A 15,713-nucleotide genomic window follows, 5' to 3' on the forward strand; every position below is an offset into this window, starting at 1 on the left:
GCTTGCATACGCATACGCGCAGAAAGAAACAGAAAGATCATCTGCACCATTGGATGGGCGCACAAAGTGGATGGGTGTCCGACGCACGCGCACACGCACACACAAAGTGAGAGCGAAAGCAAAACAAAAACGAGGCGTGCGCGAGGTCTATCGGGGTTGTTGTGTTATCTTTGTTACCCCCTTCACAGCTCATCTCCTTTCATTACGTACGTTTGCTGCCAGCCATGCCCTCCCTCTCAGAACGTGACCTCGTTCGCGTGGAGAAGTTATTCAACATCACTCGCGGCCTGCTCGAGTACGGCAAACAGCACCATCACCATGATCAATTCTCAGCCACAATGGCACCCGCCTCCGCTGCCTCGGACTCCACAATAAGATATCCATCCACCGTGCTTCGGGAGCACCAAGATCGGGAAGGTGCCACTGGCAGTAGCAGCAGCATATCGGAGCGGCGACTTTGGACAGAGCTCGCGTTTCTAATGAGTCGTGTCGTCGCCGTGCAGAAGCTGTCTCTCATGTCCTACGTCACGACTGATCCAGGTATGATGATCACTGAGCTGGCGCGCATGCTGCTGAACTTCCTTCAGGAAAGCTGCAGCGTCGCTGCAGGGAGCGGAAAGGAGTCCAGGATACGCCATGTCGCCTTGCTTGCGCAGGATCGCCTGTTCTTCCTGCTCCGCGTCTTCTGTTCACTGAAGAACTGCGCTGTTATGCTAAGCGAGACGAGCGGCTTTGACAATGTCAGTGCAGCCCGAGAGGTGTTCGACGCGATTTGCGGCCACGTCATCTCTGGCCAGCATTTATCCTGGATGTCGCAGATCTATGTCTGGTTCTGTGACGAGGCAGCAAGGCTGGCCCGCAGTGAAGACGCGATGCCCAGCGTCTATGTCTACGCCACCTACGACACATTGTGTTCCGTTATGGGCTGCTGCAGTGATCATGTCGAGTGTGCCAAGACTTTTCTTTACTCGGAGCCAGTGGCGTGTGTCACGTACATGTTCTACGGGCTCAAGTTGCGCATCTCAGCAGGCGATCCGCTGCGCCCATACGAGGACGAGAGCCCTGTCATGAAGAGCCGCGAGGTCACCGTCGGCGAAGCAGCTGGACAAGAGACAAGTACGACGAATCCGGACACCCATGAAAGCAACAGCGGCACTCCTCCTGAAGCCACCGCTTGTGATGCGATGCGGGCTGGACCCATCCCACAGCGGCCTCCAGGCGCAAGCTACCTCAAGACGCGCCACTTCACGACGTTGATTGCGTCATCCACACAGCCCTCGCGGCAGGCAGCGAAAGTGAGCCCGAGCACATCTGCCAAGAGTGCCACCTTCGCCTCGCTGGTGGGGCCCGACAGCGCTCATGCCAGTGGTAGCAACACGAGCACCTCGTGGGCATTCAACCAGCCGGAGCTCTCGCGTTCTCAGCTCAAGGCCCTTCTTCTGGGCGGGCGGGAAAACGCCTTCGACTCGCTTCTCTTTGTGGCCCTTGACATCGTCATCGCGGTGATGCGCTCGACCAGAGATTACGGGCACTGGATGGTGCTCTCCACGGTCAGCAATGTGCTGCTTCTCAGCAAGAAGAGCATCGAGATCGGCGACACGGCGGCAGAGGCGTCGGCGTCGGGAAGGCTCTGCACGACCGCTTCAGCGGTGTCGCCGCCGCTATCGCGGGTCGTGGCCATGTACGAGAACATAATGGTACTGTTTCAGTTCTTGTTCGCATTGATGGCGGAGGTCGGAAAGGAGAGGCCGGCGCGACCGCTGTTTGAGCGCAGCTCCTCTGCGCCTGGGACGCTGAATCTTAACGGAATGGAAAGGGGGCAGAAAAGGGGCGAGGGGAAGGGGGTGCCGCTACCGCCGGGATCATCCTCTCTGGGCCGCGAACTGTCGCCGCTGGTGCAGCTCCGCGCAGAAGGCTTCTCGAGCACAACTGTATGTGAGGCGAATCCGCATCCAGCCACGCCGAAACTAGAGAGCAGCTGCAAGGTTGCTTCGATGGATAACACGCAGCTTCGGGAGTACTTGTCACAGCAGGTAGTACACATCGTTCTCCAGATCGACCTGCATGCCGTGTTGATGGCAACGGCGCGCCTATTGGAGTGCGATCAGACGCTCTTTCGTGTACTGCACTCGTTCTGCGTGCTTGAGGCGCAGTCCGCCGAGCAAGCGAAGCCTGCGAAGAGACGCGGTGGCCACAGTACTTTAGGGGGTCATCGCAAGCGCGATGCGAGCGCGTCGAAAGCGACCCACACGGCATTGCTCAACCAAAGCCACAGTGCCAGCATAATGGGGTGTGCGCCAGAAAACCCGCTTGGATCTATGAGTGGCATGTGCGAGAGTGGTGTCGGCAGCCTGCCGATGCTCGACGCAGCCTCCAGATTCTTCTTTACATCAAACTTGGGAGACTTACGCTTCATGGCAAGCGATGCCAGATGCAGCGACGGCCTTGATGGAGGCCTGTGCGAAAACGCAGGCAGCTGCAGCACCTCTCGCATGGGCGGGGGAACTGGGAGCGGTCGCGGAAGCGGGTTGGGCGACCCCAGCCCCATAGCCCCGCTCGGCACGGTGCCGATGCAGGGCAGCGTCTCTCCTAACCCGCTGGAACCTGGCCAGCGACTCCTGCACCCTCAGCAGCATCATCGCCGTCGGCAAAGCGGTGATGGCGGTCGAAAAAAGAAGGTAATGAAAAGCGGCGCTGGCGACGGTGGCGGAGGCGAGAGCTTCGCAAAATCCTTCTTCAAGTCCTTCTTTGGAAACCTCAGCTCAGGAATCGGCGCGGTCACCGTCACCCGCAGCCTTGGAAATGTGGGCAGCGACGGCGACGCGGAGCGGGAATCGTGGGGTGGCTCATCTGTCACTGTCTTTTCGTGCTCCGAGAGCGGCGAAGACGGCAGCAGTGGCAGCATTGACAGCGGCGCCAGCGATGACGACGATATTCTCAGCGGAGTAATAGGGGGGCTGGACGGCGGCGCCGCCGGCTCACTACTGTCGCCGCCCAGCTTTGGTGCGAGTGGTAGCGGCTGCCGTCGTGCCCTGAAGGCCGGCGCCCACCACCGCCATCAACGGCAGAAGTCCAGGGTGAAGGCTGCATGCTCACCGTGGCGTGACGTTCCCTCCTACACGGCGCTTGCCAGAGAAGTTGTCCGCATTTTGAACCTCGTGCAGGCAGACGCGGCACTGAGTATCGACGTGCGCCTCGGGGCGGGACTGCTTCTACCGAGCATTGTATTGCGCGACTCTCAAGTATTCCGCCTGTATGAGGGGCGCCTTCTCATTCGCAACTACCTGAGTCTTCTTCGGCAAGAGCTGAGGCACCACATCAAGCCACGTGAGGTGTCGACGGACACGGCGGCGAATCGAGCAGAAGCGTTGCACACAGCCCGTGGCGCCGCGCAGGAACATCAGCGGAGCATGTCGGACAATGCCGCTGCGAGGGTGTCGCCGCCACCGCCGCAGTGGCCGCTCCACAGCAGCATGGTTGAGTGCAGCACTAGTCTGCCGAACGCCCGTGCACACCTAACGCAGAAGGAGCTGATCGCCTTTGCTGCAAAGGTTATCGAGACGTTGGAGTATTCCTTCAAAGTGCTTGGCGTGATACCGCTGGCGAGCGACGTTGCTTCGCTATCGGAGCTGCCACCCTACTTCTTCTGCACCGATGGCGTTGCGCCGCTCGGCGTCGCCCTCGAAAGCCTTTTCACTCGCGTCGTTGCTTTGTGGCTCATCGGGCTCGTGAGCGCGCAATGTGATGAAGATATCGACCGTCGCGCTATGGAGGTGCTGCTGCAAATCATGAGCAGCGCCGTGGTGCGGGGGTCGCTGCCGAAGGACAGCAGTACCGCACTGATGGTCACCCCTTTCGGTAACGCCACTGCGGTGCAAATCGGCCCAGCCATCGGCTTAGGGGTGCCGGACAGTACCGCTGCAGCCTTCTCGCCGCCACTTTCGACACCAATGACCACCGACACCTTAAGCTCTACGTTTTTGACCGAAACGGAGCTGGGAATGCTGCCAAATGCAGCAAGGCCAATGCTGCACGCCGGACTCCTGCCGCCAAGCAGCTGTGCTGGCCTCAACGCCGCCGATAACGATGCCGAGACAGGCCTGCACCGCAGTCATCTCCATGGCTCTATCTTCCGCACGACGGAGCTTTCGGGTCTCAGAACTGCACCAGACGTCGACACTAGGGTCGTGGAGTGTGCCAACACCGTCGAGGCCCTCAGCTCGGTGTTTCGTGTACTGCTGAGCCGCTCGCAAGACCCGCTCTCCCCTGCCGAACTGACCGTGGTGCTCTCCCTTTTCACAAGCCACGACAGCAACCTCTCGCGACTGGGCCGCGAGTGCATGACACGCTCCCTGGCAACTCCCTCCGTGTACCCGTTTTACAGCGACGTCATTCTTGACAGCAACACCCTCCTACTCGCCCAGATGCTTTCGTGGCTTTCGGCCTACCTGACCTCGGCGGTGTTGACGCCGGTGACGCGGCGGATGCGGCGGCTGTGGATGCAGCGGTTCGGCTGCGTGGACGCGGTCATACGCGTCCTCGTGCGCGTGCTCGACTCCCCTCGATCGACGCCGAACTTCATGCGGATCATCCCTCAGATCTTCCAGTTCCTCTCCGCCTTCGAGTCTGGCGACCGCAAGTCGCCGCAGCTGTCAAGCACAAATTTCATTGCGAGCGTCACGGAGCGGCTGGCAAAGCTGGAGGGCATAGAGTTTTTCATTATCGTCACTCAGGCGGTCCTGGATGCCTCCATGGGTGCCCGCGGAAACGTCGATGGCCGCCGCCCCAATGTCAGCGGTCCTCAAGCACAGTATGCAGATATGCAGGTGATTGGCAGCTTCCGCGTTGCCCTCAACCATTGCGCGGCCGAGAAGCCCGTCTTCCTGGAGCTGCTCCCGTCTCTGCTGACCTTCGCCAAAGTCCACAGCGAGCAGCTCTTTGCCGACCTTGTCAAGGTCCTCTTTCGCGTTCTCGAGTGCACGAGCATCGTGCGCTCAGAGCGGCTTGTCGACTTTGCTCTTGAGCATGGGCTATCACAACTGCTGCCCTTCCTGGAGCTTCCGGCACGCTATATAGAAGAGCGGCTTCCCTTCACCGGCACCGCCGCGGAACTGTATAGCTTCTGGCAGCCCATCTTGCTTCGCGCGCCGCGGCGCAGCAGGCTTCGCTTTATGTCGCACGGTGGTGTGCAGGTTAGCATTGGGCTGTGGCCGAGCACCGGATTCAGCATTTCGGCATGGTTCCAGTTTGATCGTCTGTACATCACCATTCCGCTGTTCGAGTTTCACGGGATCCTCAGCGATGGTGACGGTATCTCTGCCGCGCTGCGCGGCTCAAGCATGACTGCCTCCATCATCATCTTTGGCGGGGACAGCGCGCAGCTCACCATCAACAACGAGCAACGCATGACGATCAACGAGAACGAGGCGCTTCGGAACTTCGGCCCGCAGAAGTGGGTGCATGTCTGCGCCGTCCTGCGCGCGACGCATATCCTCGATCTCTACATCAGTGGCTTCAAGGTGGGCACGACGGCGTTCCCGTACCTTGCCGCAGGTGCAGAGGTGCGTGTGAACGTTGGCTACACGGATGCCGTGCTGCATAACACCGCGCCGTTGAGAGCTGACGCATCGCCTCTTTTTTCCATCGGCGATATTGAGCTTTGGGCGCAATCGCTGAGCAGATCGCAAGTAGAGGCGGAGTTTGCGAGCGGTGGCAACAGCCAGCTCACGACAAAGCTTAGCGGACAACAGGGCGCTTCTCCTGCGAAGATTCGGGAGGAGGGCGTCCCTCAAGAGCTTACTCTGTTGTGCCACACAGGCAGCTCTTCGGTACCAAACTCCTTTGGCACCTCGCCGAACTACAGCGTGGGCGGGCTCGCAGCGCTCATAAGCCTCAAATCGCAGTCTGCAGGCTCCAGCGGCGTGACAGGGCTCTCATTTCCAACGGCGAGCCACGTATCCATGGGTGCGGGCAGCGATTTCAAGGACGACACGGGGCCCCGATCTGGTGAGGCTTGGTCGGCCTCTGCCGCTCGCATGGCCCGCTTCCTGCCGTTGGAGAACGAAGATGACATGCTGCAGAATGTGCTCGCCTGTCCCACCGGCATCCCGGTATTTGCAAAGCTTGTCGGTCGGTATGCGGCCCCGCCGAAGACGTGGGTGGACTACCCGCTACTATGGGCGGCTCGAGGCGGGATCGGGCGCATGCTGGACTGGATGCATCTGGTCACATCCTCGGAGCAGCTAGAGGGCCTTCTGCGGCTTATTTTGGAGTGCGTGCAGCATACCACGCTTGCCGTCACGCTCGACCCGCGCACGTACTTGCTCTTCACCTACATGCTGACGAATCACGTCGCCCGCTACATGACGAATACCGCGTGTGACCAGCTTGTGGAGCTCGCCTCCTCGCAGGTCGACATGTTCGAAGTAGAGCAGCGAGTTATCATCGACCGGCTCGCTTTTGAGCATGTCCTCAGCGACCTCCGCTTCTACGCCGCGATGCGGCTAGAGACCGCACTCTATCTCCTACAGCGCGTCCGCCGCCTCTTTCACACGTCGAAGTGCCGCTATGCGAAGCACAACGCGCGCTTTGTGTCGCCGTACCGCTTTGTCGACCGGCTGCTGCACAGCCTCATCGGGGTGGCCGCGCGAACACCGGTGCAACTGTATCGCGCCGTGGTCAAGGTTGTCCAGCAAGTTGTTTTGGCATGTGATATGGAGGATGGCCTCGTGCATATATTCACCTCCTTGGTCGCCTTGTTGACGCCGGAGGAGAAGGTGACGAGCAGCCGGCGCAACGCGCAGGTTAGTGTTTTGCTGCCAGTCATGGGGTCTGTGACGCGCGACACTGTCATGCCACTTCGCACGGCAAACGAATTGACGAGGGTGATGCTGTCGAGCTTGGTGGAGTGCTTTTCGCAGAGCCCCTGTATGTCGACGTTGTCGCGCACGGTGGACCTGCCGTGGTACGCCATGTGCGCATCGCGTTTTGCCGACCCGGCAACGGTGGTGTACGCGACGCGCATCTTCTTCGAGGCCGCTCAACACAATCCGGTGCTCCACGAGGAAGTCGTACAGCACCAGTCAGCCATCGTTGAGGTGCTGGCGGCTCACGCGGCGCACGAGGACCTGATTCTGCTGCTGCTGGCGCTCACAATGGGTGCTGCTCGCCACATCGACATTCTCTCTCACAAGCACTCTCTTTGGCAACAACTCGACAGTCTGTTGCGCACCTTTAGCCCTGAGCCGAACGCGCTCGTCGCACCGATTTTTGTGCGGCTTTTCGTTCTTCACCTTGACCGCGTGGCGCGGTTGCCATGTCAACGTCTTGTGAAGGTGCAGGCGATGGTGGAGGACGAGCGGCGGCTCTCGTACCGGGTGAGGCGCTACTTCAGTCTTGCACGTGTGTGTAGTCGGCTCATGATCATCATCAGGGTACGCCGATACCGCGCCCTTCTCATTAGGCACCAGCCTCCCACTTCTAGCTCTTCTGCCGCAGGGACGCCCATCCTTAGCCTCGCCCACGACCCGCCGGCGCGCACCGGTGGCTTAGAGTACAGCAGCAGCAGCAACAGCAGCCAGAACGTGAGCTTCGCGTACAGGGGCGGAGCGGGAGTAATGGGCGGCCCCACCACACACGGACGCATGAATGCGTTTGCTGCCTCCGGTAGTAGCCACAGTTGCGAACCGCCCGGTCTCTTGCGGACCAGTCCTCTTGGCGCCGATTTCACAACCGGCGCGCGCGGCGGTGAGGATGATGGGGTGCTGACTGGAGTAGAGCACTCGGTGCCCCATCTACAGTCGCCACGTGACCCTCGTGGCGTCGTTCGCTGCAACATGAGTAGCTGTGGCGAGGCTCAGCAGTGGAAGCCACCGGTGCTGCTGCCAGATATGTGTGCAACACAGCCGCCTCCTCTCTCTACCACGCCCGCGCCGCATGCGCGTACCGCCACCGCACCGTCACCGATGAACGCAGCAGTGGGATATGACGCGGGCAATTCTCCTAAGAGGGCGTGCAAAGTTGCGGGCTCAAGCGTCGTGCCTCCAGCGAGCTCTTGCCCAAGGGAGCGTCAAGCACCTCCAGCGACGCGCGGCGCCGATGACACCGGCGGCGGCGACAGCGCGGCGGCCTCCGTCACCGCGTTCGCCCTCATAGTCGACGATCGTTCGCAGGACAGCTTCGGACTCTTCGCGCGGTGGTCCAAGTACCGGCGCGCCTTTGCCGTGCTGCGTATCTCCGTGCGGCTTTGGCTGTCGCTGCAGGCCCGGCGGTGCCGATGGACGCTCATGCATCGCTCACATTTGTACGAGGAGGACTTCAAATGTCGCCGCGCAGGCACACTGTTCTGTATACGCATGCTGCACCATTTCGCATCCATGCCGAGCTACTTTTACCTCTTCGTTAATTCGCCGATTCAGACGGCGGCGCTAAGCTCGCTGGTGTCGTGCATCTCACGCGACGGACTGCTGGAGGAGCTTGACATGTGGGATAAGCTGATCCGCTCAATGGTGATTGTGCCAGCGCGAGAGCCAGCGGTGATGACAGCGGCGGATACGGATGCTTCAGCTAGGACGACAAGGGCCTCAGAGAAGGCTCAGCAAGAGGGGGAAGACATGCGTGCGCTCCTCAGTGCTAGCCTACTACAAGAAGAGGGCACCGGGTATGTGGAAGACAGGGAAGGGAGTGGAAAAGGGGCAGGGGCTCTACCAGAGGAGGAAGCGGGCATGTGCTCAGCTGGTGCTATGCGGTGCAGGTCGAGCTCTGTCCCCGGCATGGCAACTGCGACGCAGCCGATGCCGCCTCACAGCTCGTGCAGCAATTGCAGCGCGGACACGAGCAGTGTCGGTCGAGGCAGCGCGCACGAAGACGAGGAGGAGGGGGCACCTGGGCTGCCGCTGCCAGCCGTGTCCGCGAAGGCGATACAGCGTCTGACCCGCTCTTGCTCGATGACTTCCCGCAGTGCTGGTTCGTCGCCTACGCAGCTTGACAAGATAGCGGCGTTGCATTCGTCTCTTCCCAGCTTCTTCTCCCACAGGGAAGAGCTGGAGGGCGCAGACGTGGAGAGCGCGGGCTCGGAGCAACGGTGTCGCGGCGCCATCGAGGACGGAGACGCCAGCAGCGTCACGAGCGACTGCTTCGACGCCGCTGCTCATCTGTCTGCCCAGTCGACGCGTACTCCGCTGCAGCGCCTGCGGTCATTGCAAATGCCGCGCTCGCCACCAGAGTGGGGCGCGATAGCGTTGCCGAGGCCACTGTGTACCGAGGCGCAGGACGTCGAGCTCCTCAGCAGTACTAGGGCCGAAGCTGAAGCTGTGGCAACGGAGCAGACAGTAACCACACCGCCACCCACAGCTGACAGAACGGCGAGGCCGAGTGAAGCGAACTCGCCTTCGGCAGCAAAGCTACTTGCAAGCTTTAACAATCGTAGTGATGACGGCCCCTTATCTGTATCTTTGGGGGAAGTGTCGGTATCTAGCCAGAGCAACACGGTGTCATCTCGCCTGACCCCGCTGTCAGCGTCGTCGATGGTGCTTCCGACTGCCGCAGCCGCAAAGAAGATGGCCTCGACTCCAGGCGCCTCGCTCTCAACTCTGCCAGCGCCGCCTTCCATCGTCCATATTCATGACCGTTTCGAGGTGCGCACAGTAAGCTGTACGAAGGAGATCGAGTCCATAGGTGAAGTGGTGGGTCGCGGTGCCGTCAGCATACTTAGTGCCCTGATCCGCTCTTCGCTCGACACGCTGCCGGTTCCGAACTGGATTGGCGGCCCAACCTACGGCTCGTGCGGCGGGCTGCTCTTTCAGCTGCTCTTCATCGTCTCCGCCAAGGCGGCTGCGGACGACTCGACAACGACCCTGGTGCGCTACTTTTTATTCTGTGTTGGCAATGCGGTCAAGGAGCAAAGGGACCGCGATCTTATGCGGGTCTCGCACCACGATCCCGCCCCGCCTTCGTGGAACGATTCCGACCGGCGCGCGGTGTCGCTGGTAGGGCAGGGCGAACGAATGCCGGGTCCAGCAACCGCCGAAAGCTCTCTGCCGAGCGGCAATGCGTCGCCGCTGGCACTTGGGCGCGGGGCATCGATCATTTCGGCCGCGCACATGTCAGCCACTGCCACGAGCGCAGGAACATCAGCGAATAGTTACACTGGTGGACCTCTCACGACCGTGCCAGTTGTCTCCGCCGCCACTCTTACCACGTGCGCGCCACCGTCTACGGTCTCTATCCCCACCGTTGGTCATGCCACACCTGTCGTTGCGGTCGGTCCTGGAGAAAAAGGTGGTGGGCTCACCCCTCTGCGTGCGCCGGCGACCACATCCAGTGAGAGCGGTGGCGATTTTTCTTCACAGCACAGTGGCGCGCCTGTGTCGCCGAAGGCGCCTGTGCCTCCGATGCGGCACCTAGTGCCGCTCCTGCAAAGCTTTCGCAGCGCTGGTGCTGCTCACGTCGGGCAAGGGCAGCAGCGGAGCAGTAACTGCAGCAGCGGCGCGAGTACGGCACCAGGTACCTATTCGGGTGTGTTTCTTTTCAACGTGAGCCGGTTCATCAGCTTGATTGTGGACATGCTCGCCATCAATGTTCTGGAGCTCCCCATGACGAAGCACTTCTTCTTGACCCTACTCCTTCTGTGTCAAGGGTGGCCGAACCGTTTTGTGGATCAGCTTAGCTGGCAGGTGATGAGGGCGTGCATCGCGGTGCTTAACCGGCCGTCAACGCAGGATGCCAGCGTCGGCCTTCTCGAGAGCGTCTACACACTGTCGACGCTGGTGCTAAGGCGTGGGTGGAAGCACAAGGGGGTCTTGGAGTCGTTTCTGCGCGTGCTATTTCGCGTGTTCGTGTCGCTCCCACCGGCATGGATGTCGGAAGCCGACGCGCGCCACCGCAAACGGCTTACGACGCTCATCTTACGCCATCTTGTGCTGACGTACGCCGGCACAAAGGAGCTCGAGAAGGCGCTGGCGGTGCGTACGCTGACGCAGCGCCTGTCTCTTTACAACGACTTCGTCATGGTCTTCTCTCTCCCCAGCGAAGATGACTGCTGCGTGGCGTTTGAGCAGTACTGTGCTGACCAGTTCTCCTCGCTTGATACGCTCATGTCGGGCCGCCCGAAAGCCAAGGCAGAACTTGCCTTCAAGGCGAGCATGAAAACACGCGGCGAGTACATCAAGCGCATCAAGGCTTTCAACTGCCAGTACACGCAGGCGATCGAGGTGCCAGAGAGCTACCGCCGCACCGCCTTGCGTGTAGCGTACACTTCACGCTTCTCCTCGTTCGTAGCCTCAAAGCCGAGGGTCGCCGCGTCGCAGCTGCACTGGCTGCTCTCTGGAACGGCTGCTCTCCGTGATAGTCAAACGGTGTCGCGTGCGCCACCACGGAGAGTGGCGGTGGGTGGTGACCACAGCGTCGTTGCTAGTGAGCGAGCGCAGCAGATTACCGCCAGTGATGGCGTGGAGCGGGTGCTTTACCACTTTATGGATCCACAGATGAACTACGGCGAACTGAAAGGGGTGCTGTGGGGTGAAGGGTGCGCTTCACAGATGCCGATAGCCGAGTCGGCAATAAGCACCACAACGACCTCTGGCGCACCGAGCCATAATAGCGGTAGCGGTGCAAGTATCACTGATGTGGCAAAGGATACGACCAACGAGATGGCGTCGTCGGCCGCAACAGAAACACCAACCACGGAGGAGAATCCACCGAAGAACGACCTGGTCCGTGCCGCGCTATGCGAGGAACTCGTCCATCACATCGCAGTGCTTGTGCCGCCGCTAAGCACCCGCTGTCGCCCGCATATCGGTGATGATGCCTTTCCTGCAACGCTGAAAGGCCTGTCGATCACGCTGACACCATCCGCGGTAACGCTGCTGCGCTACTTGGTGGCACCGCACGAGACCCTTCGTTTTCTCAGCAATGGCTTCCGCATCAATGGCATTCACGCCACCCCGTGTCTCATCCTCCTTACGAACGTGAGCCTCAAAGTGATCGGCTTCTCCCGTGTGACGGAGGCCGGGGACATCATTCTCTGCGAGCACGAGATCGACGACGACAAATCCAGCCGCGGCGCCGCCAGCGAGCGGAGCATCCCAGTCCAGGGCAACAACGATCTGGGCCATCCCCACAATGCCATGAGCTTTTCCAATGATGGGAAAGGGCCGGCGGTCAAGTCGGCACGCAAGAATCCATTTAGTATGGCCTCCATGACAAAGCATCTGCAGAAGCTCTTCTACGACAACCCAAGAAAGAGTCGTCAGCAGCAGGACGGCACGCGCGTCGCACAGGCGATGCGGCAAGTAATGAGCTACCACTACGAGAGCATCTACTGGACCTATCTGGTCAGCTCGATCCGCGTGGTGCGCTCGCTGCACTACATGCATCTCGACACGGCTGTGCAACTGCAGCTCTATTATGACAGTGGACCAATGCTGTCGGTGGTGGATGCGAAGCAGTCCATGAACCCATCTGCAAGGAAGGAGCTCATCAAGGTGCTCAAGGACGTCGTGGGGACGCAGCAGTGCACTTTCATCGATGAGAGCCAGCGAGTGGCGAGCATGAGGACGCAGCTGGTGCGGTGGGCAACCGGATCCCTCTCGAACTACGAGTACCTTCGCTTCTTGAACGAGGTGGCTGGTCGGACGAACCGCGACTTGAATCAGTACCCCGTCTTTCCATGGGTGCTGGCGGACTATACCAGCATCACGCTGGACCTCGAGTCTGCCTCGACCTTTCGAGACTTTGCGTACCCGATGGGGGCCCAGACTGAGAGCCGGCGCGCCGCTGTCGCGCAGCTCTTCGAGAACACCCGCGAAGCGCGCGACTTGGACACGGGCAAGTCCTACCCGTTTCACCACGGTACTCACTACTCCACTAGCGGCGGCGTACTTTACTTCCTCCTGCGCGCGCAGCCCTTCACAACATATGCGCGCCTCTTTCAAGGCGGTGACTTCGACCTCGCGATGCGTCTTTTTGACTCCGTTGCCGCCTCGTTCACCTCATGTGTGACAGGGCCAGCGGACTGCAAGGAACTCATTCCTGAGTTCTACGTGAATGGTGGATTCTTAGCCAACGCAGATCACCTCAATCTCGGCCACAAGTCAGACGGCAAAGCTGTTGATGATGTGCTGCTTCCCCCCTGGGCAAAGAACTCGCGACAGGTCTTCACGGCCGTCATGCGCTACGCGCTGGAGTGTCCCTACGTGGTCGAACACTTGCATCAGTGGATTGACCTTGTCTTCGGTGTGCGCCGGCGTGGCCCACTCGCGCTCGAGCGGTACAATATGTTCCAGCGCATGACGTATGGCGAGGAGGTAGTTCAGGCACTCAAGAACGCCCAGACGCCGCATGACTGCGACGTCATTATTGCTGAGGTGGACAACTTTGGCCAGACACCTCTGCAGCTCTTCCAGGAGCGTCACCCCTCCCATCATGAGCTAGCTCCCGTTCTGAAGGCGTCTCCACTGGACGGCGGTGGCGGAATGGCATGGTCAGACACTCACGGCACCGGCGGTGGCGGCTCGGCAGCGGTGCTGCCGGCGATGAATAGCTTCAGCACGGTGACGCTTGGCGGTCCCTACACCTCATCCACGGCCGCGACCTCAGCCGCTGGCGCAGGAAGCCAACTCGGGTCCCCCTTTAGCAGCACCGTGTCCTCCAGCGCCTTCGCTAGCGGGCAGACTTACACGCAAGCGTTCCGCCGCGAGGCACCAAAGGTGATGCGGATGCTAATCCATGCCATGGATGCAGCCCAGACGTGGTTTGTGCTTCGCGATCCGCCAAGTAGCGCCCTGCAGCACCCGCCGCCATCGGCGCTGACAGACGCGTTTCGCGTTGGCAGCCAAGCCATCCTACACTTTAGCATGCTGCGTGCCCCGAAGAAGCTGGCGTGCGCGTACGCTCAGCTTGTGCCCGTGGCGGACACAAACTGCTACCTTTGCTGGCACGCGCGGGAGGCGCAAATCGTACGCTACACGGCTGGGCAGGCCACCTTTCACTCCGTCATCGCCTTCAATCCGCGGGACGAGAGCGGAGCCCTCATCAGCGCCATCGCTGTTGGACCGCGCGAATCTGTCCTGCTGGTTGCCACAAGCATTGGCACGGTGTACTGTCTCTTTCCCGACGACGACGGCAACGGCGCGCTCCACGTGCGCGCGACACTGTGCTACCACCGCTCACCCGTCACGAAGGTCGCGCTAGAGTCAACGCGGCATCTCGCCGTCACCATCACATCTTCTGCCGGTGAAGACGACCCTATCCTGTGGCGCGTGCAGCGAAGCGGGTGCTGCATAGTCCGTCGCCTCCGCGTTGAGCAGTCGCTTCCGACGCCCGAAGACGCCTCGATATCGCCAACTAGTGAAGCAGCTGCCGAGGTTGCCGAGACGCGCTCCGTCGTGGATGTCGCAATAGACCCCGTGTCAGGCAACGTGGCACTCGCTACGGCTCGCTCACTGTTGCTCTTCGACAACAATGGTGAGCCCTTCGGCGCCGGCATTTTGCCATCCCCGACGTCGCTTCTCCCGATGGGCACCGCTACGCTCGAGGACGATAACGGCGATGTTGGCGTGGTAGTCAGTCGCCCTGTGCTCTGCGTAGCCGACATCACCGCTCTCACCTTCTATCAGACAAGTGAGTGGGCCTCTGGCATGGGGGTGCTCCTCACCGGCCACAGCGACGGCAGCCTCTCCGCTTGGCGTACGACGCGGCTTCCGCCGCACACCGTCGCGCCCGGTAAGGTCGCCATGGTGGAGTTTCATTCTCGGCTGTTCAGCGGGGCGGCGGGGCCGGCGGCATCGGCCACTGCGAACAGCCTTGCAGGACAGCAAGATACTGCTGCGTCGCCCACAGCCGCCGCCGGCGTCGGGGGCAACTGTAGCCTATCCATGGCTCATGCTGCGTCTTTTGGAAACTGGGCCCCCAGTGGCGGTGCGACCAGCACGGCAGCCGGTGGCGTTGGCACGGGCGTAACGAGCTGCCCCGTGACGGCGCTGCATCAAGAGAACGCGGATGTGCCCACCTTTTATGTGGGCTACGCCAACGGGGTCGTGCGGCAGCTCGTGTTTGAGGATCCTGTGCTCTCCCTCTTGGGCGGGGGCAGCGGTGGTGGCGCCGGCGGAGGCAGCGGTACGAAGGACGGTGTGGGCAGCGGAAATGCTGTGGAGGATCCGAACCGGCGTCGCTGACGCGCCTTCGGCGTGTTTACATGATATACCCGTCTGGAGAACGGCAGGCGAGACTGGGTAAGTTGAGAGGCGGTGCCGCTCAGATTTGGTGTTCGTCGAACCTGAGCAACCACTCGTTCAAAAAGACCAAGGAGTGGTGGACTTGGAGTGGCTGTCAAACGCTTATGTGATGGCGGTCCGCGACTGCAATGGCATCAGTGTATGCACGTGCATGCTCCTCGGCAGCTTGTACACAGCCTCTTAACCCTCAATGCTCAGAGCTGGGGAACGCAGGGAGGGAAGGAAAAAAAACAACTGCAGCATCCTTCGGTATGAAAGAAGGGACCGCAGAATGGCCAAGGAAAAAAATGCGCAGCTTCAAAGGGCCAAAGGGAGCGCCCCATTTCGAGAGACGAGAGGATGTGAGATGACGAGCAGCGGCGGCGCGATGCGCACAGGCGTGCTACAAAAAGGGACCCTACCCCATCCCCTCTCCCCTTATCGCCACATCCACTAAAAAAGGGGTGGTGCATGGGCACGTAAACAAAAAAGTCAGCCAGC

At 60.8% G+C, this 15,713-nt stretch overlaps 1 protein-coding gene across 1 annotated transcript; it reads left to right on the forward strand.

Moving 5' to 3' along the window:
• Window positions 1-224: 224 nt before the first annotated feature.
• Window positions 225-15,173, forward strand: LSCM1_02787 (uncharacterized protein; the record flags this gene model as incomplete). The annotated part of the gene is made up of 1 exon (XM_067320361.1): window positions 225-15,173. The coding sequence occupies one exon, from the start codon at window positions 225-227 to the stop codon at window positions 15,171-15,173; it is 14,949 nt and encodes a 4,982-aa protein (XP_067175736.1).
• Between the last annotated feature and the right edge of the window lie 540 nt (window positions 15,174-15,713).

Source organism: Leishmania martiniquensis, chromosome 33 (assembly GCF_017916325.1).
Source record: "Leishmania martiniquensis isolate LSCM1 chromosome 33, whole genome shotgun sequence".
Taxonomy (NCBI): Eukaryota; Euglenozoa; class Kinetoplastea; order Trypanosomatida; family Trypanosomatidae; genus Leishmania; species Leishmania martiniquensis.